This window comes from Equus asinus, chromosome 14 (genome assembly GCF_041296235.1).
Source record: "Equus asinus isolate D_3611 breed Donkey chromosome 14, EquAss-T2T_v2, whole genome shotgun sequence".
NCBI lineage: Eukaryota > Metazoa > Chordata > Mammalia > Perissodactyla > Equidae > Equus > Equus asinus.
In genome coordinates, this window is record NC_091803.1 from 18,056,208 (window position 1) to 18,071,157 (window position 14,950).

Sequence of the window (14,950 nt, forward strand, 5' to 3'; positions counted from 1 at the left end):
GGAAGACGTCTGACTGTAGGGATGGAAGAACAGCAGTGGGTGGAGGTCTGTGGAGCTGGGCAGCACTGCCCTTTTCCTTGCGGAGTGCCTGTGCTCTGTTTGAACTGGCCTTTGTTCTCCTGCGCTCGCTGGACTTGAAGAGCACATCCCAGAGACAGCAGAAGCAGCATTGAGCATGACTGAATATAGATGTGTTGATTGGTTTTTTTTTTAATCCTTCTTTAGGCCCTAATAACAACAACCCTCAAACCTCAGCTGTTCGAACCCCTACCCAGACTAATGGTTCTAATGTTCCCTTCAAGCCTCGAGGGAGGGAGTTTTCCTTTGGTAAATATGCGTTTTGTTTCTCTTGATTTCATCATTTTAAATAAAAGGAATTAATAAAAAATACTTTATTTTGCTATGTAATATCTTGTTTTTTTTACATGCAGAGGCCTGGAATGCCAAAATCACGGACCTAAAACAGAAAGTTGAAAATCTTTTCAATGAAAAATGCGGTAAGTTTATTTTGACACATTATTATTAAAATACAAGGCAGCTTTTTTAAACTAGAAGAATTTGAACAGAGTGAAATGTTCAGCATTTAAATATTACTATCATCGGAAGTACGTGGGTTCTGCAGGCATGAATTTCATAATTTTTCCCACGTTTCTGAGCACTGAGAAATTGAAGACATTTTTCTAAAATGAAAATTAATATGATTTTTAAAAAATGAGTTTGGTTTTAGTTGCTGCAAAATGTAATTTAGACTGCATTTTTAGAAAAGGTTTAATTTAAAAGGTTAAAAGTGTGAGAAATAAGAGAAATGTACATGTGTGTTTTGCAGGTGAAGCTCTTGGCCTTAAACAAGCTGTGAAAGTGCCATTTGCATTGTTTGAATCTTTCCCGGAAGACTTTTATGTGGAAGGCTTACCTGAGGGTGTGCCGTTCCGACGACCATCTACTTTTGGCATTCCAAGACTGGAGAAGATACTTAGAAACAAAGCCAAAATTAAGTTCATCATTAAAAAGTAGGGAAATTAGATGACATGAGATTGGCCATCACTTGATACTGTTGACACTGGGAGATGAGTACATGGATTCACCTTAGCGGCAGGGCCAAATTAGCCCTAGAGTCGTAAAAGTTCTTTAAGCTGTATATGTTTTCTGGAGGCTGGCCTGGTGACACTGGTTAAGTTCACACGCTTTGCTTTGGCGGCCCATGGTTCACTGGTTCGGATCCTGCTGAAGACCTACACATCAAGCCATGCTGTGGCAGTGTCCCACATAGAAGAACTAGGACTTACAATTAGGATGTACAACTATGTGCTGGGGCTTTGGGGAAAAAGAAGAAGAAAAGGGGGAAGATTGGCAACAGATGTTAGCTCAGGGCCAGTCTTCCTCACACACACACAAAAACAAAACCAAAAAATTCCTCCATAGTTTTAAAAAAAAAATTTTTTAAAGCTGCGTATGTTTTGAATTTTCCATAATTGGTTGAAAGAGGGAAGGAGGGCCCTCACTTCCAGGGGGATAACAACTTGATTCTGTTAAATCTATGCACAGTTGTTTCTTGTTTTTTGGGGGGTTTTTTACAGATTTTATTTTTTCCTTTTTCTCCCCAAACCACCCCGGTACATAGTTGTATATTCTTCATTGTGGCTCCTTCTAGTTGGGGCATGTGGGATGCTGCCTCAGCGTGGTTTGATGAGCAGTGCCATGTCCGCGCCCAGGATTCGAACCAACGAAACACTGGGCCACCTGCAGTGGAGTGCCTGAACTTAACCACTTGGCCCCGGGGCCAGCCCCTCACAGTTATATTTTTAATGGTTGGTGCTGCTGGAATCTACTCGGTGGCTTAGTTTTTTAAAGCCCTTTTATTCTCCAGCTTACAGAATATTTTAAATTTCTCTCCTGTTTGCTTGGAGATCCATGAATTGGGCTAATACAATTGAAATAGATGGGAATAATTAGAATCAAGAATACATATTGATGCCCAGAAATTATCTGAAATAAATGATAGGTTTTTTTTCTTTTTTTAAAAGATTTTATTTTTCCTTTTTCTCCCAAAGCCCCCAGGTACACAGTTGTGTATTTTTAGTTGTGGGTCCTTCTAGTTGTGGCATGTGGGACGCTGCCTCAGCATGGCTTGATGAGCGGTGCCATGTCCACGCCCAGGAGTTGAACCGTCAAAAACCCTGGGCCGCCAAAGCAGAGTGCGTGAACCTAAGCACTCGGCCACGGGGCCAGCCCCCGATTTTAGGTTTTATAAACACTTACTTTTGAGTCGCCTAGAAAGCTGTCATGTCACATAATCAGTGCTGGTGTTGGCAAGCATAATGGCCACCTTTTGTTCTTTTGGCCAGGTTCGTAGAGACCAAGGCCTCTGCTTCTGCTTCCTCAGAAAGGCTCTTGTGCTCAAGTTTTCACACCCTCTTGTGTTCCCCTGCTACCTGCATGTGGAGTGCTTCCTGTTTCCCTTCTCACGTCCAGCGCTGAATCTTTCCAGGATCTGTTGAAACCATGGGCAGAAGCTGTTTAAGCTAGATAGGGCAGGGGTGTGTGTTATGATCACAATCATAATTAGTCTTTTTGTATGTTCCTTGACATGACATAACCATGTTATTTCCATTTTTCCATTACTAAGAATCAAACGTATATTTACAGAAAATTACTAGTGTTTTAGATATTTTGCTTTTTAATTTTTAATGTCGTACTATTAGATTATTGGCACACATGCTGTTTTCTCTTGATTTCAGGCCCGAAATGTTTGAGACGGCAATTAAGGAGAGCACCTCCTCCTCTAAGAGCCCTCCAAGTAGGTGTCCTTGCTACAGAAGACACACTGTCAGCAACTCAGTTTCCAGCAGTGGCTAGAAAATGAAAAACAGCTATTGAGATAAAAGCAGGAAAGCTCATTGAAACTTGTGGTTGTGACTGGTTTACACTTTTTAGTTCTTTAATAGTTGAGAATCTCTATGTGTCTAATGCTGTCTTAAGCACCACAAGAAAGAGAAAAAAGTGAAAAACAGTCTTTTCCGGAAGCTTAATATCATGGATTGATAAAACATTCCATGAAAAGGAGCGAACCTTGAATAAAGCTGGGTTAAAATGCTGTCTTTTGTAGTCTGAATTATAAGCACATTATTAGAGAAGATTTAATTACATTTTGTATAGGTTTTAATCTTAAGTTTCTATTTTAAGGAAAAATAAATTCATCGCCCAATGTTAATACTACTGCATCAGGTGTTGAAGATCTTAACATCATTCAGGTGACAATTCCAGGTACGATTTCTCTGCCTTTATCACGTTTGCGGAGTTTTTTCACTTTAGTGACACAGTGCTGGCGTTTGCTCTAGTCCTTCAAGGACGTCAAGCACACTGCGCGGCACCGCCCTCTGCCCAGCCCTGCCAAAACTGCGAACCACAAACCTCACCTTGTCGGTTTATGTCTGCACAACGCCAGGCACTTCCTGGACTGGGCATGAGCTGAAGTCTGTTGACCACCCAGACGCCTAGTGTGTTGTTTAAAAATATCTGTATATAAGAGCAAGTAAAGCTCTTTATAGCAGGAATGAAGTTGTAGCATTTTCAATTTGGTATTATCGTTAAATTGTGTGGTTAAATTATTTCAATCTTCATTAGTTTAAAAATACTTAAATGTTCTAAAAACATAAAGTGAGTTGCACAGAGCACCCAAAAATTTAGTTGGAATTGAAATTGCATTATTAAATTATGAATTTTCTCTTAACTTTTTTAGATGACGATAATGAAAGACTGTCCAAAGTTGAAAAGGCTAGACAACTAAGAGAACAAGTTAATGACCTCTTCAGTCGGAAATTTGGTGGGTTTTGTATTTGCATAGTACAGCTTGCAATAAGCAAGGGAATTTTGTTTAAGATTTTAACAGTAGGTTGTGCTCACATAGTTGTAATCTTCTTATATAAAAGGAAATGAAATTTAAAAAGAAGTATTTTGGTTTTACTAAAGTTCTTTAATAAGAAAGCATTAAATGTATTATACTGTTTATCATGGTCAATATCAGAGTGAATAAAATTAAATGTAAGGTTTTTTGAAGCATACAAAGACCTTAGTTAACAGTGGAGACAACTTAAAATAAATGTTGGTCATGTGCTTTTTAACGCTTGCTAAGGTACAAGGTTAATCTTGCTTTCATGCTGTTTGTCTCATTATAGGTGAAGCTATTGGTATGGGTTTCCCTGTGAAGGTTCCCTACAGGAAAATCACAATCAACCCTGGCTGTGTGGTGGTTGATGGCATGCCTCCTGGAGTGTCATTCAAAGCCCCCAGTTACCTGGAAATCAGCTCCATGAGAAGGATCTTAGATTCTGCTGAGTTCATTAAATTCACAGTCATCAGGTAAGTGAGAGTCCCCTGCTTGATCATAAGAATGAATCTATAGATCATGAGGCTAAGTCGTCTTGCAGTATGCAGTCAAATGTAGTTAAAGAATCAAGTTTACCGGGTGATGAAATGAAGAGTCCCCCATTATCTGTGGTTTCACTTTCCGCTTTTCGCATTACAACTATGTTGTAATTACCCGTGGTCAACGGTCCAAAAATATTAGCTACCCATAGTCTAAAAATATTAAATGGGAGATTCCAGAAATAAACCATTCGTAAATTTTCAATGCATGCCATTCTGAGTCGTGTGATAAACTCTTGTGCCCTTCTGCTCCATCCCACCCAGGAGGTGACTCATCCCTTTGTCCAGCGGATCCAGGCTGTGTACCCTACCCACCCCTTAGTCACTTAGTAGCCGTCTCCATTATCAGATCCTTGTTGCTGTATTGCAGTGTTTGTATTCAAGTCACCCTTATTTTACTTAATAGTGGCCTCAAAGCACAAGAGTCGTGATGCTGGCCATTTGGATATGCCAAAGAGAAGTTATTGTTGTGAATCTCTTACTGTGCCTAATTCATGAATTAAACTTTATCTTAGGGATGTGTGTGTAGGAAAAATGTAGTCTCTGTAGGGTTTGGTACTATCCACGGTTTCAGGCATCCACTAGGGGTCTTGGAATGTATCCCCTACACAAAAGGGGGGAAACTGTACTTGTGTTATTGTGCCGTTAGATTCTCTCCTCCCGGAGCTGACTTCCAATTCTCCAGATTTTAAGTCAAAGAGTTGGCAAACCATGCCCTGAGGTCCTAATCCAGCCTGCCCCCTGTTTTTATAAAGTCTTATTAAAACACAGTCACATCCGTTTGTTTACATTTTATCTATGGCTGCTCTCATGTTCCCGTGGTGAAACTGAATAGTTGGGACAGAAACAGTATGATCTGCAAAGCCTAAAGTCCTTACTCTCCAGCCCTTTACAGAAAATTTGGCCAGCCTCTGCCTTAGGCCTCATCACGGACTTCAGGTCAGACAGGGGTTTGATCTCATGTCAGCCAAGTTACTTCTGTTGTCTTCGCTGCACAGTGGAACTGTAATTGTTTCCTTTAAGAACCTCAGCTCCTTATCCACAGGGTGGGAATGGTGCTTATACCTACCCCCAACAGCATTATGAGAATTAGATTTGTTAGTATGTGCTCGTCACAGTAAGTATTCAATAACTGTCCTCTTTTTCATCCACCGAAGCAGAAGTCTCAAGATGTCTTCAGTCTTCTCTTCCAACTCCCAAAATCTTAGCTATCTCTAAATCTACCCAGTCAGTTCATGGTCAGGTTCCCACTGTTGCTAGTATAAATCACTTAGGACTGGCTCTCAGAAATAGCAGATGTATCACCCTCCCTAGGCTTTTTCTCCTCACTCGTCTTCTCCCTTTCCCTAAAAATCGTGTATTTTTGTCCCACCTCCACCTCATTCCCCAGGGGCCTGGAGGAAAGCCATCTTCCATTAGACCAATTCACTAGAATTGCTCTGTTCCCTTTTCTTTGGTCTTATTTTTTGTTTTCCCACCATCTTTAGTGCAACATTTTCTAATAATGTTTCATAATAGTTATTCATGTATCTATGTTATCTATCTGTAGATTAAAAGGTAGAAGATTAAAAAGTAGTGGATAATATATAAATGCATGGGCTAATTATTAGTTGAGTAAACTGAATATACATGTTGATTCTTGTAGAGTAAAAATAAACTGTTATTTCTCTCTTTAGACCATTTCCAGGACTTGTGATTAATAACCGTGAGTATTTCATGAAGTCTTTTTGTTTTTCTTCCTTTCTGGGATGTGCGAGGTTGTGGGGGGCATGCACACACACACTTAGTTCACAGAGTGTGCTGTTTCACTTCACCTCGGGCAGTAACCATGCAAAGCCATTGTTTGAGCTTCAATGTAGAGCGCCAGGCATTTTCTAGATGTAAGATTGGACAAGTTGCTTAGCTTCTTTTTATCTCAGGTTACTCGTGCATAAAACGGTAAGGATGTTAGTACCCATTTGGGGAGTTTTAGAAGATTTCAAGTGACTCATTAGTCAAGCATCTGAAACAGAGATCAGCAAGTTCCTGCCTGCGTTTTAAATAAAGTTTTATTAGAAGAACACTGCCAGGCCATTTGCTGATGGTGGAGTGGAGAAGTTGGAAAAAAGACTGTGACCTGCAACCCTGAAATATTTGCTAAGTGGCTTTTGACATAAAGGTTTATTGATCTCCTAACCTAGAACAATGCCTGCGCTATAGTATGTTCTCAGTAAATACAATCTGTGTTTGTTGTTAGTACTACTATTCTTACTTTCGCTATTATTGTGTGATCATTTCTGTGCTGGAGTAAGTGGGCCTTTTATGTGATCTAGCCTTCTTCTGTTCATACTGAAGCATAGTGTCTGGCACGCATTGGGCTCTAAGATATTGTTGCATGAGAAAATGTAAGTGTTCTTCCAGTTCCCAGATGTTCAGATCATTTTAAATAGTGTTTTTAGCAAAACATAGTATGTTTTATGCTGTTCTGTTCACTTTATTATTAAAAATTTTCAAAAACGGGAATTATCCTTTTCTAATACCGTTAGCATTTCACTCTTTTTTCCAGTTGGTATTATTATTCTGCCTAGGGAAAACCCATCGCAGTGAGTGTTCACGTCTGCAGTTTACTCACTGGGGAGCGTAGGCCTTTTTGATCCCGTGTTCAGGAGTGTTAAGTGACCGTTGAGCAGCAGAGCCCTGTTGCGTTGGTTTGCCTCCCTGGCCTGAGAAATCATGCGGTTCTTAGACTTGCTCCATGCTGCTCGCACTGTTGACCTTGTTCTTTGATCTTGCTCTTTGTGTCATGGATTTGGTTACTCTCTTCTGCTTGTAAGTTTTGAGTTTTACTTTATCATAAAATTTATTGGTTTGCTTGTATCCCCAAAACCAGGAGTTCTTTTTTCAAAGATTCTGTTTTTAGTATACTGTTGGTCTTGGCCAAGTGTGTTAATATCTGGTGATGTCAGTCATGGAAGAGAGGTGTACCTTGCTTCACGGATTTTGAGTCATCTTTGTGACATTTACCTTTAATCACACCAAGGAACTTTGTTATTTAAGAAATCCCATGATAATTTTTTTCTGTGAGTATTTTTTTTATTAATCCCAATTCTTCTGTCTCCTGTGTAATTTCAGTTTCAAGGAACATTATATTTTAAGCCTCCCTGCCCCCTTACTTTATGTTTAAAATGTTCAGTTTTGTTCTCATCTTTGTGTAGTAGTCTATAATAGGATTTTATGGCAATCATTATTATGTTTTTAAAGTTCTTTTCGTTTAAAACTTTTTAAATTGAGGTAACATTGGTCTATAACATTATATGAATTTCAGTTCTACATCATTACATTTTGAATTCTGTATAGATTACATCATGTTCACCACCCAAAGACCAGTTACAATCCATCTCCACACATACGTGAATCACCCCTTTCACCCTCCCCCTCCCCTCTCCCCCATCTCTGTCTCTATGTTCTTGTTTGTTGTTGTTCTTATCTTCTGCTTATGAGTGAGATCATACAGTATTTGACTTTCTCCCTCTGACTTATTTCGCTTAGCATAATACCCTCAAGGTCCATCCATGTTGTCACAAATAGCCGGATTTCATCATTTCTTATGGCCGAGTCATATTCCATTGTGTGTATATACCACACTCTCTTTATCCTTTCGTCCCTTGATGGGCACTTGGGTTGCTTCCAAGTCTTGGCTATTGTGAGTAAGGCTGCAGTGAACATAGGGGTGCATGTATCTTTATGCATTTGTGTTTTCATGTTCTTTGGATAAATACCCAGCAGTGGAATAGCTGGATCCTGTGGTATTTCTATTCTTAACTTTCTGAGGATACTCCATACTGTTTTCCATAGTGGCTGCAGCAGTTTGCACTCCCACCAGCAGTGTATGAGAGTTCCCTTCTCTCCACACCCTCTCCAGCACTTGTTATTTCTTGTCCTGTTAATTATAGCCATTCTGATGGGTATAAGGTGATCTCTCATTTTTTTTTTATCTTTTTTTTTATTGAGTTATTGATAGGTTACAATCTTGTGAAATTTCAGTTGTACATTAATGTTTGTCAGTCATGTTGTAGGTGCACCACTTCACCCTTTGTGCCCACCCCCCACCCCACCTTTCCCCTGGTACCCACTAAACTGTTCTTAGTCCGTAATTTTAAATTCCTCATATGAGTGGAGTCATACACAGATTATCTTTCTCTCGCTGGCTTATTTCACTCAACATAATTCTCTCAAGGTCCATCCATGTTATTGCAAATGGAATGATTTTGTTCTGTTTTGCAGCTGAGTAGTATTCCATTGTATATATGTACCACATCTTCTTTATCCATTCATCTGTTGCTGGACACTTAGGTTGCTTCCATGTCTTGGCTATTGTAAACAGTGCTGCAATAAACATTGGGGTGCATAGGACTTTTGGGATTGCTGACTTCAAGCTCTTTGGATAAATAGCCAGTAGTGGGATGGCTGGATCGTATGGTAGTTCTATTTTTAATTTTTTGAGGAATACTCCATACTGGCTGCACCAGTTTGCATTCCCACCAGCAGTGTATGAGGGTTCCTTTTTCTCCACAACCTCTCCAACATTTGTTGCTATTAGTTTTAGATATTTTTGTCATTCTAACGGGTGTACGGTGATATCTTAGTGTAGTTTTGATTTGCATTTCCCTGATGATGAGCGATGATGAGCATCTTTTCATGTGCCTATTGGCCGTCAGTATATCCTCTTTGGAGAAATGTCTGTTCATGTCTCCAGGCCATTTTTTGATTGGGTTGTTTGATGTTTTGTTGTTGAGTTGCGAGAGTTCTTTATATATTATGGATATTAAGCCTTTGTCAGATATATGACTTGCAAATATTTTTTCCCAGTTAGTGGGTTGTTTTTTTGTTTCAATCCTGTTTTCATTTGCCTTGAAGAAGCTCTTTAATCTGATGAAGTCCCATTTGTTTATTCTTAGTTTTATTCATTTATTCTTAGTTTATTCATTAGTTTTGATTTGCATCTCCCTAATAATTAGTGATGTTGAACATTTTTTCATGTGCTTGTTGACCATCTGTATATCCTCTTTGGAAAAATGTCTGTTCAGATCTTTTGCCCATTTTTTAATTGGGTTTTTTGTTGTTGAGATTATGGTGATTATTATGAATTAGTTATTTTGATAGAACATATCAGAACTCTTAATGTTTGTTCCTCTCTTGTCCTAAGGAAAATAGTGCCTGTTATAGCAAAGTTGGAGCATCACAATAGAGAACGTGTGTGAAAATGCTTTTCAAATGTAACGGCATATCATTAAATTATTACTTGAATCTGCTTTGTTTTCAGAGTTGGTTGATCAGAATGAGTCAGAAGGCCCCGTGATACCAGGTAAGTTAAGCAGGGTGAGACATAGAAGTACTCCTACTTTTTCGAGGAAACGGCTCACACAGACTTGCCTGGCCTCACATCCTTATGTTTGCCTCACTGTGAGGACAGTCACCCACACGCATGCGCACACTTAGACTTCGTTTCTTTGACTCTTGTGTTTGAAAGCCTGTATAAGCTCAAGCTGTAGGACCTAATTGAGAGCCATGGACACATGCCATCTGATCCCACTGTCCCAGGTCAGGGGTACGCTCAGAAACCCCAGGACAAATGGCATAGAATGTAACTTTTGAGTGAGAAGTTCAGTTGTCTTTTTAACTTTTTACTCTTTATGCCATTGGTTTCTAATGGTTGCTGTACACCAAATTGTGTTGGGTGGCAATGCATGTACTATGGTTTAGAAAAGTGTTTAGGCCTCCTACTATGCTTCATTGAAAGTAATGAAAGGCTTTTATTGAAAGGGAGCCCACAGAAGGAAATAAGGAAAAGACATGAAGAAGGAACTTCTTAGTTTCATGTTAGAGCTCTCATAATTAAGATCGTTGTTTAACACCTTGGCTGTGTCAGCTAACCACGTATTTCAGAAAAGTAGACTTTTGAAAATCTAGTTAAGTGATTGTGTGTGTTAGCCCAAGACTCTGTGGCTGTTGCTTCATCCTAGAATGGGCTCTGTGCACGGTGTCTGGAGGGCCTTCTCTCTTCCTCCTTCTAGGCACTTAGAGAATTGACAGCAACTTTTGAACAGTGTTAAAGTAAATCTTCATGTGTTTCTTTTCAGAATCAGCTGAGCCAAGCCAGTTAGAAGTTCCTGCAACAGAAGGTAAAGAGGGGAGTCTGGTTGCCAAAAGCTGGAGTTCCTTAAGACTTTTATTAGAAGAGAAGACTGTGTGTTTTTAAAGCTGCTTACCTAGAACTGTGTGTGTGGTAGTTTTCTTCTTTTGTTTCTGGGTGAATTCGGTTTGTAGTTTATGCCCAGAAACGTTGTGTTCAGAGGTGACTCATGGGTTCTTTTGCTCCATTTTCCCCAGATGACTCTTAATAAATTCTCAAACAGCTGGAGACTGTTGTCTAACCTAGATAGTGTGGGTCCTTTAAACACATAAGTTATAAGAGGTTTGTTACTTTGAAAACATAAGTAACAAAATTTAGAACTTATTGCTAGAGAAGCATTGTTGTCTCTGAAAATATTGTTGTCTCTGAAAATGTTATCATTGTTAGTATCTTGTAATTCCTATTAAATCATTTTATAGTAAATAGTTTGGTAACGGGATTTATAATTGAGCAGATTTGCCTTAATAGTGCAATTAATCGGTTCCCTTCTGCTTTTCTTGATAGAAATAAAGGAGACTGATGGAAACTCTCAGATCAAGCAAGAGCCAGACCCTACGTGGTAGACCTCTTCCCTCCTAGGGTAAATCAGCTTCTGTGTCCAGGATGCCATGCAGTGTCCGGCTGCACCACCTGTGTACTCATAAGCTATTGTTTTCCCCCTGCTTTGGCCATGAATGATGGCCCTGCTTTCATGGCATTTGAGCTCCAAATCTAAGCCATACTGGACCATTTGAGCTAGAAGATTCAAGTAGAGAATTTTCCTTGGGTCAATATATGTCTGTCAGTCAAAGATATAAAAGCACTTTTGCCTTCAAAGGAAATTGCTTTGTTTCTAATCTCCAGGGTAAACCTTTTCCTCATCATTGGAATTCACTGTGCCTTGGTGTTGCTAGACTGACTGCTCGCCCTCATCAGAACAGTGTTTGCAGGGTCAGCCTGAGCCACACAGTCCGTTGTGCATCTGACATAATTCAGTTAGAAGCCTGATCCTATTACTGGAAGCTTCTTAAACTTGGCCAGGCTACGACAGGAGGGGCAGCTCTGGCTCAGGAGTCAGCAAAGCTTGGTTCTCATGTGCTGCCTGAGCTGCGGCCCGTTGGGTGACGGTTCTGGGATCCGGCTGGGCAGCAGTCCACTCTCATCTGTACCTGGCAGTGTGTTTTTTTTAGACAGAGGCCTTTTTTTGTCATGAAATTGCCATATAATGTCAATTCATGGGTTTAAGTGCTGATTAAGTTGTGATATTTGTGAATGTTAAATTCCTATAATGAAATTAACCTGTTTTCTTGCTTGTTTGTTTTCTCTCCTATTTCAGCTTAAAATATCAGTGGGTGAGAAGAGCTTTTCGGACCTGTTACTGCCCCAAGCTGTGTAATATACTTGTATAACAGAAATACCTTCTATACAAACCTTTTTTTCTACTTTTAGATAGAAATGTCTACTTTTTCAGCAGTTCTGTGAATTGAATTAAAGAGCAGAGTGACTGTAGATTTGGAATGGCTGGTTTACTTTGGAATGTATTATAAGGATTTTACAGCAATGCTGGGAAAATGACAGGGACAATGACAGGGATGACTCGCATCAGATTTTTTACGTATCAGCAGAGCCTTCAGCCATGGTGTTTATTTTCCAATCAAGTGACGATATCTCCTACTGGAACATCTCAGCTTCTCCAGTGAAGAAAACACCTGTGATAGTTCAGTTCTTTAGTTTTTCTATTTGAGAAATCATTTAAATGATCCTTTTGTTCACGACTCTCCTTAATGACTGAGTGAACAGTTAGTATCTGTATATTTGACTAAACCTTTTCCTAAGCTATCTATCATTGTTCATATGTTTTTTATCATAATTAAAAACATCCGTCTGGATCACCTCACAGCCGGTAAGAGGTCAGTATCTCAGTGTGTGGCTCTAGATGGAACACAGAGAACCTCTTCCACATTTACTCATCCTCTGAATAAAATGCATGGTGTACCAGAAGTGTAAGATCAGGTTTGAGTGTTTGGTCACACAAAGTGACCCTACAGCCTCACTGTCCTGTCACCTATTGTGGTGTGGATTTCTTTGGAACACTGTTCCGGCTTGGATCAGACTCAAGGGGTTTTCATCGCCTTCGTTACTTTATAATTCTACTTGTAACACTGAGGCTCCAGTGTGGGGAGTGAGGGGTCAGTAGGCTAATTATGCGCCCTCTGATATTCTGCGCCATTTGTAGGAGAATCTTACATGTGTTGAGATTTCACAAACAAATTAAGAGTTGTAAAATACCAGCTATATGAAAAGCTAGAGTATGTGACGGCATAGAGTTTTCATTAGCTTTATCACAATATTCACAATGGAGAATTATATTACATGGTAGCAGAAATAGGCATTTTTATGTGTTGCTTATATTTTACCTCAAATTAAATTGTAGATATAGGGTAATAAATAAAATCCATCCATGCCTTTCACACACTAATTATTTCTTTCTAAGGTGTTTTCATGATTATGTCTGGGGAAGCTTGTGGGTGGTTCGGTGGTAGGTGGAATGCAAAATGAGGGTCAAGTTGGCACTGTGCAGAGGCTGAGCTCCTCCTAAGGACACCATCCTTCATGGTGTTTTCTGAGATCACTGTGCCTCTTGTCTGAGCTGGGGCTGGAACCCCCAACTTTCTCTCCCTGACACGCCAACTGTGTGCAGCTTAAGTGTGATGGTGAGATCAGAGTCCCTCCCCCGAGAGAGCGCACGCATTAGCTGCTCCCATGTAGCAGTCCCTCACTGGCTCCAGGTTGTTTCTGTTCCCTCCCCACAGCCCTCTGCCTCTCCTTTATCCTACAAGTGTGTGCTCAGGGAAAGCCAAACTAATTTCTTGTTAACCTGCCACCTGACATTGGGAGGAAACTAGCTGCTGCGATCCAGCATCACGGTTCCTGTGAAGTGTTCTTAAAAAGTGCACTCAGCCCTGCCCTCGCCCACACTTCCCCTTCCAGCCACTGGAGAACCAGGTCCGTCAAAAGGCTGCATTTTAAAGGAGTTAAGCTTTTTTTAACAAAAAATTTGTGGGATGGCAGACTTAACCAAGGAGATCTGTTTTCCTATCCAGTCTAATTGTATATATGCAATTCTCTATAGATGCATACACATAGCTTTTGTTTTCATATATGCCGCTAGAAAGCATTTTTTAAAAATCTTCTTACATCTGCCAAGTAGACCAGTTTTTGTACTCTGGACAACGACAGAACCGGTGCTCCATCCTTGACATAACATTTTAAAGGTTTCAGGAATGCTGTTCTGTCCGGTTCTGCCTCTCCTCTAAACTGAATGAGCCTGGTTCCTTCAGGAAATGTTGGCCGTCACACAAGAGGTGCTGTGCCTGTGCCTGTCCTCTGCTGGAAGAGAGTGGAGGTGAAATGTCATTCTTAACCCACCGTCGTGTCCTGAAGCTTTTCACGTCGCACTCAGTCTCTGCTTCCCACAGTTGGGTATCTCTTAGGAAAGCTTCCCTTAGAGCAGCATTGTTTCCTGGCAAGGCGACTGCCTTACCGAGTTGCCTCCTTTCCTGCACTCGCAAAATTATCCCTGCTTTCAGCACCCTGGGCTTATTTAAAACTGGGTGGCAGGGTCGCCCTGGGTGGCTGAATCAGAGCCCAGGAACAGTCTGTAAGATGAAGCCGCCAGCTGCCTGTGTGAACGGATAGGCACTGCTTTCATAAATGAGACCATTGATAAATAGCGTGCCTCTGAGGGCGGGGGTCAGGTTGGGGCTTAAATTGCCCACTAAGATCTGTATTAGATCAGTGAGGACTGGACTGAGAAACAAAATACAGTTGTTCTAGTAGGTCTCATCAGTAATTCTCATGTGCTTTGTGTTTCTGAAACGACGTCTTGACTCCATAATAGCTCACTGACGTGAAGCATCATTTTATTGCGGAATGTAGTAGAGCGACTGGGAACATAGGTTTTGTGACCAAATCCAAGCTCTGTTTCTGGACAGCTGTTACCTTAATTTCCACCAGAAAAACAGTATAACCAAAGAGATGTCTACATTCCAGTGATTATTAAATTAAGTCCCGTCACCGGAGTTGGGCTAAGTGCTAACCCCTTTGCCAAGCTGTGGCCCTTCAGTTGGGGGGAAAGCAAAGCCTTCTTCCCGGAGTGGCCTCCCCTTGGGCCGCAGAGCCCCTGAGGGCAGGGCCAGTGCTGAAGCTGGGAGTGTCCGCATCTGCTGTTCACCCAGCGCTCCGAGACCCCAGCCACTCTGCACGGAAGCTTGCCCTTTCAGCAGTTAGCACATCATGCGAAGCCTTTATCTTTTCGTTGGTCGAAATCGTCTGTGATCTGTGAAAGGAGGTGAGGTGTCTACTGCGCTCCAT

At 40.7% G+C, this 14,950-nt stretch overlaps 1 protein-coding gene across 6 annotated transcripts in view; it reads left to right on the forward strand.

Moving 5' to 3' along the window:
• Nucleotides 1-13,055, forward strand: part of GTF2I (general transcription factor IIi) — a 114,619-nt gene extending 101,564 nt beyond the window's left edge. For all 6 annotated transcript variants that reach the window (XM_044747621.2, XM_044747624.2, XM_044747622.2 and 3 more), the window contains 12 exons: nucleotides 226-327; nucleotides 432-497; nucleotides 827-1,010; nucleotides 2,739-2,797; nucleotides 3,184-3,264; nucleotides 3,740-3,823; nucleotides 4,176-4,359; nucleotides 6,102-6,130; nucleotides 9,728-9,769; nucleotides 10,545-10,586; nucleotides 11,102-11,177; nucleotides 11,913-13,055. In XM_044747621.2, coding sequence (XP_044603556.1) covers nucleotides 226-327; nucleotides 432-497; nucleotides 827-1,010; nucleotides 2,739-2,797; nucleotides 3,184-3,264; nucleotides 3,740-3,823; nucleotides 4,176-4,359; nucleotides 6,102-6,130; nucleotides 9,728-9,769; nucleotides 10,545-10,586; nucleotides 11,102-11,160 — 932 coding nt within the window. In that variant the 3' untranslated portion in view covers nucleotides 11,161-11,177; nucleotides 11,913-13,055. The remainder of the gene's footprint in view (nucleotides 1-225; nucleotides 328-431; nucleotides 498-826; nucleotides 1,011-2,738; nucleotides 2,798-3,183; nucleotides 3,265-3,739; nucleotides 3,824-4,175; nucleotides 4,360-6,101; nucleotides 6,131-9,727; nucleotides 9,770-10,544; nucleotides 10,587-11,101; nucleotides 11,178-11,912) is intronic.
• Nucleotides 13,056-14,950: the final 1,895 nt, after the last annotated feature.